The following is a 12,479-nucleotide window of genomic DNA, read 5'->3' as shown; positions in this document are numbered from 1 at the left end:
CAATGTAATTGCCATATTTTAATATTATTGTCATATTAAAGTTATATTAAAGTTATATTGTCTTTTTTTGAACCTCAATAATTAAGTTGTTTTAATGGACATTAGTTGTAAAATAAATTAAGAAAAGAAATTAAAGACAAACAACTACAGTACAAAACTGGACAGATATTCATTGCTGTCAAACTGGCAGCTGGACCTCCGGTGTGTGCTCACTTGTTCTGAAATTCTGCCGGATGCATGTAGTTTTCGTTTCCTTCCGCTTTCTTTGTGTTGGAATTTTAAATTTGGTGGATTTATGAGGACTATGGTTAACTGCTCCTCAGATCTCTGCAGGTTAAATTAAGACAGCTAGCTAGACTATCTGTCCAGTCTGAGTTTTCGCTATTTAGCAGCGGCTCTGTGTGGAGTTTAGCACCGCCCATGGCGATTCTGATTGGTTTAAAGAAATGCCATTAAACCAGAGCACGTTTTCCTCCCATCCCCCAGTGCTATGTGGAGTAGCCAGACCCTCCTATGGCGCGTTTGGAGAAAGGTCTGGCAAAGCGAGACTAAAGCTGCTTACACACTGACCAGGCGGCCGACCGTTGACAGAAAAGCCAGTCAAAATGATCAGTCTCCTCGTGTTGGTCCAAAAAGTGCCAGAGAACACATCAAAAAGACGAGACGTAATACATCTCTATAACAGCATTCGGCGCTAATCTGTATTGTTGCCCAAGAAATGAAAAACGGCTGCTGATTCGACGAACGCATCACATGGGTTTGTTTTCTCCAGAAATTCAAAGCCAGACTGTCATGGCGGCCGTTCAGAATACGATCTCATATTGTACTAAAATAGTTCACTGAAACATGATTCTGAAAACATTTTAAGCGAGAAATAGGCCATGCAGTTGCTGAATCTGTCTTCATTTCAGATCAACAAAGGTCAGTTTAAAAGATTTTCATCAGATTTTGAGAGACTAGTCACCTCATTCTGCTCGCCATTTCCGGGTGAGTCCCGACTGCCCTGCCGGCGACTGAACATGTCAGGTCGACCAAAATGAACGCGGACAGCCCCCCGGACGGACGACGGCACGGGACACACCGAACAGATTCGAGTCACTGACCTCGCCAGACTGTCCAACGGCCGATAATCGGCCGTGTGTGTCAGCACCTTAAGGAGCCAACAGCAAGGCTTGATTTATATAGCACATTTTTGCAACAAGGCAACTCAAAGTGCTTTACATAAAACATTAAAGAGCAGTTAAAAGCAAATAAAAAATTAATTAAAGAGAATAGAAAATACAGAAGCAGCTAGACGGGTATAAAATACAAGAATAAAGGCATCCATTTGTGAAGTCTCACTCTTCAAGTAGTGTTTGTGCCTTGGTGTAAGGTGTATATTATGTAATTAAATCTGGAGCACACACTTGTTCGAAGTATAAAAATGTGTCCCGTTAAATTGAATCAGGGTCAGTATTTGAAACTTAATGATGCACTGTATCACCACTGAAGGACTATGATCGCTTCTGGATTAAATCATGCAGTGTAACTGGCCAACATCCTTCCCCCTCCCCACAGCACTGCTCTTTTGTGAAAGGGTTAGCTGCTCTCAGCCACCAGTCACCTCTAATCTTGGTATGTTTCAGAGAGGGAATCTTTGGGTGTAGCTCTGACCAGAGCTCTGACCTGAGAGGCAGGCAGAGGGCAGCTCTCCCAGCAGCTGTCACGTCTTATTACCAGCGGCTCAGCAGGCTAACCACACAACCACAACACACACTGCTAAACAGCTCGCACTGAGTCCCTTTTTTTATCTAGAGATATGCTTGTGTGTGTGTGTGTGTGTGTGTGTGTGTGTGTGTGTGTGTGTGTGTGTGTGTGTGTGTGTGTGTGTGTGTGTGTGTGTGTGTGTACATTTTGTGTGTGATCTTTAAGACAGGGCAAAAGGTATCAACTTTCCAGCAGGGCTGGAGCAACAGGAAAATGTTACAAGCACGAAATCAGAAGGCCAGTTTTTTTTTTTATGGATTGTAAAAATTGTAGCTATAAGTTGATACCATATGTTAACTGCTCTCGTAGTGTCAACTGTTTACAGAAATCCAGTGTGTGGTGGGGACAACTGCAGTGGTGGGGCTGCTTTTGTGATTTTATTAGATTAACAAGGCAATTCAAAGTGCTACATATTTGACATAAAAAGGCAATTCTCCAATATGCCATACCCATTATTCTCCCGAACATTTTCAACTGTTGTCGCTTTCATCCAAGTGCTATCTAAAGTTGTTTCTGTTTTTTTAATATAGAGTGTAGTCCATGTAAATCAGTAAAAACTAGGTATACATTAGAATCATCTTCCTCAAAAAAATTTTTTATGAAATACTATATAAACCTAACCCCTCAATAGATGGAATGATTTAAAAGAAAATTATAAATTACCATAAATACTTATAACCAACTTTTAAACCTTTTTTTTTTTTTTCAAAATATTCTGTTTTAGCTTAACCCATCAATTGGTATAACATGTTGTATCTCAGTTTTTTATTACAAATTAACAAATATAATGACCTCTTCAGCACATTTAGTATTCAGTATACTCACATCTTTACTATCACTTTAGCCGTAAATCATCTCTAAGTAAATATACAGTGACCTCAACATACTGTATTCCTCCTTCCATCCATATTATTCTCAAAAAACTTGTTTTGATGGACTTGATGAGTGTGTGTTCTCAGTGGAAACTATAAAATGATTGAAAAGTTTGGAATTGTGCAGATAAGCTGTACAATTCTGGAAAACACGTATGCATTAAAACTTTATCTAACAGAAAAACTTTGATTCAAGGAATATGCTGACATTTTGGGAAATATGAGTGTTTGCTTTCTTTGAGTTTGATTAGAAGATCAACATCACTTTCATCTGTTTACATTTATCGGCTTCACGCATCTCGGGCTGATCAGATAGCTGTCTGCTCTCGTAAATTGCAAATGCAAACAAGAAATGCTACAGACTCGTATTCAGTTGAGAGACGCAACCTACCCTCATGTTTAAAAGATGCATCGGTCTCTGCGTTTACTTTAAATGGAACTACACTACATATGTAAATACTGCATATTTAGTAAAGAGATTTGTCCTAGCTTAACGCAAAGACTGTAAGCAAAGAGAAACTACTGGCATTCAAGAGTCAAGATTTTTTATTTGCCATTTGTGCATACACCAAACAGTCCAGGCACATAGGAATTCTTTTGCAGGCTCTTTGAGTCAAGTAAAGAGTAAAAATGATACAAGGTAAATAAATTAAAATAAAATAAGACAAAAAAACCTTAGATACTATACAAAAGAGGGCAAAAAACATGATCAATTATGAATACTGTAACTGGAGGATACAACTATGGGGGATAATGCATTTGTAACAAGCATAAATATTGCAAATATTGCACAGTAGTATTTTACAGTAGAGTGAGTAGTGAGAATTATTGCACATATAATCACAGTGAATTTTTCCATGTTTTATTATGTTTTTGCCATCAGTCTGACTGTGGCAGTTATAGAACCGTGTTTTATGTATAGTGAGACTGTCCGCTCTGCTGTGACATGCCACATTAAGCACATTTCTTGTTTAATGAGAATATTAATATCAGTGTCATCTTTAGTTCCTTATGCCTTCCACTTGGATGTGTTGAGATTAACTTACTTCTAACAATATACAACATCAGAACAGGACACATTTTAAACTGTTTGAATTTCATTCATGATCGTGATTATAAAGCCATTAACCAGATTCTGTAAGAAATACGCAGCTATTGAAGCTGTGAAGTTACAGAACCTAAATCTGAAAGCAAGATGTCACTTCACTTGTGTTATTGTTTGTACTGCTTTGACAGACTACATGGATAATCTATAAACCAACTCTAATACCCTCTCTCTCTCTCTCTCTTATACAAACCCTCCTAGAATCCATTACATAATATGAACCATGCCTGCTGCTCAAGCTACAAACTATACTGCACTTGTTGATTTGCTTGAAAATGTAGAGTTTCCCCCTTTCAGCAAACATACGAGATACAGTATACACAGACATGACACTTATAACGAGCAGTCCCTCGCTACCTTTTCCTGTTTGCTATGGTTCGCATTTAGGTAATTGAAGGTGTGACTGAAGGTCACGCTTTAACCATCAGGGGTGTGTGCACAGGTCGGGTCTTTGCAGCCAGAAGCGAGAGAGCTGCAGATGAGGAGCAGAGCTCACACCATACATAACGGATGAGCCGTGCGTATGCACGCTGCACACCAGAAACAAAGCAAGCTGGGTGGAAACAGCAGAATGAGCGAGGAGAAGAAATAAGAGACATGCACGGAGGAAACACCTCTGCTGTCAAATGGTGTGATTTCCAAAAGACTTTGATCCCTGCTGTGGCAGACAGGCTGCAGAGATGTTAGCTGTCTAATGTGGGCAAGCAGCTTACCCAGCTGTGCCACTGTGGCGGCGGTTTGCTCTGATTGGATCGACCTCCACTGTTGTAACCAGCACAGATCAAAGGCAGGCAAAAAAGACACATTTCTAAAAAAAGAAAGTGTCAAGTTTAGGTTTGTTGCTAAGATAATTTAGACTGATGCTGATGCTACTCTGTGTGTGTGTGTGTGTGTGTTTGTGTCCTCAGATATTGACGAGTGTGCAGAGGGCCTGATTGAGTGCCACAACCACTCCCGTTGTGTCAACCTGCCCGGCTGGTACCACTGTGAATGCAGAAGTGGCTTCCATGACAATGGCTCCTACCTGCTTGATGGGAGCTCCTGCATTGGTGAGCATGCATTAAAAACAAATGTAAACATCCTTGTCACTGCTTGCAATCAAGGGGGTAAGCTTCGCTTCAGAACTCGAGCCATCATGGCGCCATTTTGTTGCTAACTGGCCATCACCTCCTGTTAGCATTCCGCTTACCGCCATTTTTTTTACGTCACTTGACTGAGAATAACTTTACATCCGAAGCGTTTAAAGACTCGATTTGTCCATTGTTTAGTTCTAAAGAAACACAACAACGTATAAAAGGCTCCATTACCTTGTACCTCACGTTATGGCTCCGTAGCAGACGTTTTTGTAAAAATAGGCTAACGATTGTGTCATAACCAAGGGACTTACTGTCGCACAGTAGAGGAATTACCGTATAGTACAGGAGAAGCTTGCAGGCAGTTTGGACTTACGTTAGCTGTTTAGGTTTAATTACTAATGTTAACTAGCATGTTAGTTAGCAATAATTAGCCTGTGCTTATGTTATCTCCTTACATATACCTACACTCTCCGTCTCTGTAAGATTGGGAATGATTGAGATTTCTCTTGGCACAGCTACCAGAAGACTTACAACTTTCAGACACGTTGCTCACGTCACATTTACGCTGTCTCTGTCAGTTGGAGGCTGCGCAGTAAAGCTGGCCATCACCGGAAAAGTGCTTCTAATAGCCTTCACTGGTCTCCGTCCAGAGCAACGGGGTCTATTGGTCCATTAATATATATGTCAATGCTTGCAATACCAGCCCCTCAACTTATGCATGCCCACTGCCCGCAAGCCCCACCCACCCCCCACCCCTTCCTGTGTTCACTTGCTCAGGAATTCTGAATACTGTCACTGAGTGGCTTCCTTTTCAAGTGTCTTTTATCTCTAGTGTCCTTCGATCACTTGTTTGCCATTATTTGTCTCATGTATCCTCTTTGAAAATCTAGCATGTAGACATCAGCTCAGTCTGTGATGTAATGTACTGTATGTGTGTTTGCTCTCTAACCCAGAAGCCTTAACAAGTGGCTCAATCACAGGTCTTCTCACCTTCACAGCTCGAGATCTAACCATGCGGTGTAAAACCCACACAACCCTGATGAGGTTTTCACAGGGAACACACATTAGCCTTGTGCCGATAATAGACGCTTGTGTCACGTGCCATGTCCCATGTTCTCGCCCACAAAGCGAGAGAGAGGCAGACTTTAAGACGGAAATAGAGAAACACCAGGCTTGTGTGTTAAACGGCAGTGTTGATGATGCATAGAACAAGAAGGTACAGTGAAAGTCCTAACTGTCAATTATTAACCAGCTTGGCTCTGCTCTGTTTATATAGATGATTTCTAGGGAGATCAACCTTTCTATTAAAGAGTATGTAACATAAAAACATCCGCGAAATTGCGTTCGCTAAACAGTAATTTTAGCATCATAAAATACACTTCATTCAAAGTCAACAAAATAAAACTATGAAAAGCCGTTTTTGGTCGTCTGTCCACTTTTCCAACCATCACAACTATAGTTTTGCTTGAAATAAACACATAGTCTACAGATTTATATGTGAAAATATGTTGGCTCTATACACGCTAAAAGTATTGCTTTTTTAAATGGAGTCTGGTGGGTTTAGCGCTAGCAACTTCAGAGCGGTTTCTGCTTAAATAGAAGGTCTTAAAGAGGTTTTAAAAAGGCCTGTCTCTGAGGGGATCCTTTCCATAATGTTGTCAAAACTAAAAATAAAACACCTTTAGTAGACCAAATTGATGATGCACATTTGCCCCTTAGGGTTACATTGAAGCCTGGTTTGTGGCTGCCGGTTACAGCGTTCACGCTTAATACTGGATCAATTTCAAAGATTGTTGTTCATATCAGTCACTTGCATACAAAAACATAGGAAAATAGGGTCCAGGTTGAAAAAAAAGGTAGTTACCCTTTAATAATATGCAATATTCCATTGTTTCTTGGCCTTTTCTTATGCCATTGCATGTTAACAGTATGTAAACCAATCAGAATTTTCCACTGCTTCGCTTTTTCTTGCTGTATCATTGCAGGATTTCGATGATTTATATTCAGCAATGGAATAATTACTCAGACATTTTACTTAAGTAAGCAATACCACAGTGCTGAAATGCTCGAAAAGTCGTGCATTTCAAATGTTACTTAAGTAAAAGTACAAAAGTATGAGCATCAAAATATACTTAAAGTACCAAAAGTAAAAGTACTCATTATGCGAAATGGCTTACTTCGGAAAATAGGTTACAGCGTGCATGCTATAATGTTTTCCATGGCGACCATCTTAGTTTAGCATGTTACCGTGCTAACAATTACTAATAGCAACAAATACAAGTACAGCTGCTTACTCATTCCTGGTATTGACATTACCTGAACATCACAATTTCCAGTGGTTCAGCATATTACAGATGACATTCTATCTAAATATCACTCAACAAATCCAAGGCACTGCTTCTATTTCTGCCTGTGGCGCCTCTTGTGAAGTTGTAATGGATGCCGGAAACAGGACTGCTTGACTGATTGAAACGCGTTTGCTTTCACTTAACCTTTAAATCAAAGTGCAACATCAGCAGTTGGGTTTGATTAATTTGCTTCGAGGAGAGAGGTACTGTATGATTTCAGCACATTCCCCTAGAAAGTGGTTTCACTCAAACTTATGGAAAGTGATAGACAGATAGTATATGTCAGACTTTACTCTGCGGAAACTTTGTCACATTACCACACAGATTGAACACCATCCAGAATACCGTATTGGTCCCAATATAAGACGACCCTGATTATAAGACGACCCCCGTCTTTCTTTTTTGATTTTATGAAATATGCTTTTTAAGACCAAATCTTGTTTTTATAAAGAAAATAATTTTATTTGAAAATAATTCTAATAAAAACACATTGAATAAAACAAGGTAGGCTGTTGTTTTTAACATCTTTTAAATAAAATAATACTTTCAATATATACTTTTTAGATGAAAGTGTCACAATTAAATTAACAGTATATATTTCCAAGGCCTTCAGCTGAATGACTGCTCTGATAACGGGCAAACCATCATTACGTTTTTCTGTCACGTAATCACACCCTCTCCTGTCAATCTCTTGGAAGGGGCCACTTTGACGACCACGGTAAGATTTTCTCTGGCTGTTTGCCTTTTTAGACTCGTTGGACTTCCATTCTAACTTCTGACTTTTGGGCTTTTTTGTAGCTGGATATATCATTTGTTGTGTCTATGAATGTGGATAACGTTAGTGATAGTGAGATGCTTGCTACAGTTGCATTTCTAGTGATGAATCGGCGAAAACACGTTTTATTTCTCGGATTACCTGCTTTGTTCTAACGCCGCTGGGCTCTCTCTCTCTCTCTCTCTCTCTCTCTCTCTCTCTCTTCAGTCTCTCTCCATCTCTCTCCACCATATAACGTTACCGTGCTTTCGGATGGCCATTGAGGCTCCGTCTAAAACTCTGCCCTTTTGTTTGTAACATTAGCTAAAATAAAATGGATTATGGATCATTTCATTTCTATACCTTATAACTGACTATACCAGCTGACTTCTCTATAGACCTTTTTCACGGCAGACATGTTGACATATCATAGTAGGAAAAGCACGGGTGTATTAAAAACCATTACTGATGGCTGCATTCCACTTAGGAGAGGCCCTGGTATTGCGCATGCTGACTCACTGAAATAGCTTACTGGGACACTTGATGGAATTGAGCCATCATTAAGGTTATCAATTTGTGTTCCTCATCCAGTTAGTGATTTAAATTGCTTAATTCAGGCCTAGTCCACATATACAGGTATTTTTTTAAACATAGCTTTTTGCGTTTTGGCCTTTCATCCACACACAAACTGCGTTTTAGGTCACTGAAAACAATTATTTTTGAAATCTCTTTGTGTTAAGGTGAAGATTTTCAGAAACTCTGTTTTCATGTGAAGAGAGAAAAACTGTAAATTGTAATTTCAGAGTGTGTGCTGTTATGACATGAACTACTACAACTACCATTGTAGTCATTGTTCCATTATCTTTATTATGACTATTATTGCCACTGTTCATCACACCCCCAACCGGCCCCGTCAGACACCGCCTACCAAGAGTCTGGGTCTGCCGAGGTTTCTTCCTAAAGGGAGTTTTTCCTCGCCACTGTCGCAACAGCCACTGCTAATGCTTGCTCTCGGGGGAATTACTGGAATTGTTGGGGCTTTGTAAATTATAGAGTGTGGTCTAGACCTACTCTATCTGTAAAGTGTCTCGAGATAACTCTTGTTATGATTTGATACTATAAATACAATTGAATTTAATTGAATTGTTATACCATTTGGGAGGTGTCAGAAATGAGGCAGAGCTAAAGAAGACACCTGTGCTAGAGAAGGATTCACAAATTAAAACAAAAAATACATCATAAAAGTTATTTATGGTGAACATTGCGTTCAGTCCTCTGTGTTGATAGACAATTGACCAAACAGACATGTGATGTTACATCAAGATATTGTCGCATATGTACTGCAGTGTGATAGTGGTTGTCAGACCCTCAGAGTGTGAGGCAGTCCTCTTTTCACAAGTTTTGTGTTAATCTTCGACAATTATAAAGGGACAAAACCATCAATATTAAAGAGAAAACACGGACATCTATTATTACATCGATAGGACCCGGAAAAAAAACAATAGAAATGTATTATCTGATTTCAGCAACAGTAGCTTTCATATGCAAATGTAAAACAAAGTGTCAACGTTCTTTTTCTCAGGGAGGTTGAGAGGAAGTGGGTACAGCACAAATAAATGGAATGTATTGAAGTACAGCACTGTAAGTTTATATTTCCCATAATGGTAATATTCAAGGAAGACTCTACCAAAACAATTTATTAAACAAATCAACAGCTGAGAGAAAATGATTACCCAAGCGGACTATAGCTTCGATCCTTCACTATTACAACTGTTCAGAACCAAATTTCAAGTCTAAAAAGATTAAGTGTTTAATACTAAAAATATAAAAAAGAAATTGTTTAAAGCCCTTATGTTTAGGATTTGATTACTACTACTCATGCAAATATTAGATTTAGATTTAGATTTTATATTAGGAGTTGTTTTATCAAGAAAAACACTGTGGCGTGGCAGTTGGATGCTATTATTAAAATAGGGCATTCATGTTTGTTTCACGTATTTATTCGACGACAGTCTCCCTTATTGTTTCACACAGGTCTGATGTTTTTGTCTGCTGCCAGTTTTCCTTTCTTCTGTGATGTTTAAAGGCTTCATGTTTGTCAGGATTTATCTGCAAAGCCTGTTTTTATTGCACTGTCACATTTTGTTTTTTATAGAAAACCTTTTTTTAATTTGATTTTTCACCATTTCCACTCAGATTTTTTACGTGCAATTTGAAAATGTGCATACAACAGGTGGATGGAACGCACGTAGTGTGGCAGATAGTAATGCACACTACTTTTACATGAATGGGCTGAAGTAGCACACAGACTGCACCAATTTACATGTCATATACAGACATCAATAAAGCGACACAAAGCTCACATCTGCAACCAAAGACTCAAGCAGAGACATCACATTGCTCACATGAGTAACAATTGTAATTTGACATTAACTGACCTGTTTGTGCTTTAAGATCAGAGGCTTTTGGCAAACATTAATTACTGGAAATATGAAATACAATGCGATTAGTGAAAGCATGTTTTTGCATGCCATTAAGAGATGCTATTAATGACAAGACTTTACAGTATAAATACAAGTGTGTGTGTCATAATATTGACATGTGTGTCACTCTTTAACCAGATAAGTGCGTGTAGCTGTGACAGTATATCTGCCATACCCCCCCACCCCCCACCCAATTTTGCAGTATTAGACTGTAAGCCAGCAGGGGAAATAAGTACAAATGACAATTTAACAGGATTTTTTTCTCTCTATAATATTCCTCCAACAGCCTCTCATGAGTCAACCAAACAGAAAGTAGCATTTTTTAATAAGAGAGCCAGATCAAAGCAGAGAGCAGCAGCACCAGTCAGCTAACTATCAAGGCTGCATGTCGGCCAAGAGTATGTGACTGCCATGAAGGAAACAGCAGAAAGCACTAAGGTTGAGGATTAGTGAGACAGAAGACGCTAACGTTTTGAGAAAGCTTTTTATGCACAGATTTATTTAAACTTTTAGATGCAAATCATAAGCCAAAAAGCATCACTATCTACTATTTTCAATAATGTCAAACAATCAAGTGATGATATCCAGTGTTTCACCGCAACAGCAAATTGGAGAATTCTTCAGTGTTGGGTGGGTGTGTGCCCTTGTGAAAATGGTCTTCCAGTTAAAGGATGTCGCTAGCGACTTTCATAACCAACAACAAGCACTTCTTTTTTTTTTTTATTTTTTAAAAAAATTTTTAAAAATTTTTTTTTAATTAATTTTATTTTTTTAAAAAAATAAATTTTTTTTTTTTAAAAAAAACAAATGTTTTTAGTTTTTAGTTTTGTATTTCCCACATGTGGTAAATATGTACAGATGAGCAGTGTAGTCAAGGGATTTGTGGTACAAATTAGACTGACCACTAGAAAGACAGAATGAAAGACAGATGAAAGAAATGCTGAATGAGAGATTGCACTGAGTTACAGAGGATGAATACAAAATATTTCATTTAAATTTGTTGGCCACTGTTGCTTTAATTGACAATTGACATTTTTCTTTCGATTCCACTGCACTGCCTACTATTCAATACCACACAAAGGGGGAGGAGAGAAATGGACTTTCCAGCATGAGCCTGTTTCTCTCAGCCCCTACCATTATGGGCCCTATCTTGCACTCAACGTAATTGCCTTTGTACACCGACGCATGTATCATTCCTATTTTGCACCCGACGCACAGAGGTAAATTAGGGAATGTATTTGCGCCACCGGGGGCGGTTCAGCAAAAAGAATAGGCATGTTCAGGCGCAAACGTTCCCTGGTGCTATTTTGCAGTTTCAGAAAACAATTCCGCCACTGACCATGAAAAACCTGCTCTAAAGTCAGTGGCGCTAGTCTAAAGTCAGTGGCGCGTTATTCAGATGCTATTTTAGGGGCGCATGCTTGGCCATAATGTAGCTTGTGCACATTGTGCATACACTTTGCTTCTCTCATCTACACGGACGCAGCAGTTCCCATTTTTGCAAACCATACATAATTACAAGGAAAAATATAACTGAAAATGCGCTTCAGGTGTTTGGATAGATCAGGAGACAGTTTACAGTACAATCCTCAAAAAGGCGCAGCATTCTTTGTGGCTTGTTGTGTTTTACACATTTCCATGAATCATGAATGTGTTGATGACATAAATGAGGAAATATTAGAGGACTTAAGGAGACGTGATGTTGAACTACGGCGGGATTGGACACTCCGGCGGGATCTGGTCCGGGAGCGGCAATGCGCGATGCGCTCCTGATGGAGCGGGTGGACGGAGATGGAGTGGGGGGAGGAGGAAGGGGCACAACAGGAGCAGGTGGTGCGTTTGGAGGCCCACGCTCCATGGCTGCAGCAATTCTCTCCAGACTTGAGGAGATGCGCCCGAGAGGCCGCAGCAACATCGCCTTCCGGTCAAGATGGGCATTTATTACTTTGCCGTATCCCAGACAGCTCCCGCTGGCGTGCGCCAGGCAAATCCGCCTTCATAATAGCAACCCGCTATGGAAGAAGCGCGCTTGTTCTTAAAGGCAATGTGAGATGACGCTTTGATTGGTTTATTGCACGTTCGCCCAAACCACACC

The 12,479-nt window shown here is 39.5% G+C and overlaps 1 protein-coding gene across 1 annotated transcript in view; it reads left to right on the top strand.

Annotated features, from left to right (window-relative positions):
* LOC120555936 (protein kinase C-binding protein NELL1-like) overlaps nucleotides 1-12,479 on the top strand; it is a 329,540-nt gene that overhangs the window by 299,836 nt on the left and 17,225 nt on the right. Inside the window, exon 16 of the mRNA XM_039795144.1 lies at nucleotides 4,632-4,772. Coding sequence (XP_039651078.1) covers nucleotides 4,632-4,772 — 141 coding nt within the window. The remainder of the gene's footprint in view (nucleotides 1-4,631; nucleotides 4,773-12,479) is intronic.

The sequence above is a fragment of the Perca fluviatilis genome, chromosome 3 (genome assembly GCF_010015445.1).
Source record: "Perca fluviatilis chromosome 3, GENO_Pfluv_1.0, whole genome shotgun sequence".
In the NCBI taxonomy this organism is placed as follows: domain Eukaryota; kingdom Metazoa; phylum Chordata; class Actinopteri; order Perciformes; family Percidae; genus Perca; species Perca fluviatilis.
The sequence above is the reverse complement of the archived record's forward strand: the minus strand, read 5'-3'. Positions and strand labels throughout refer to the sequence as shown.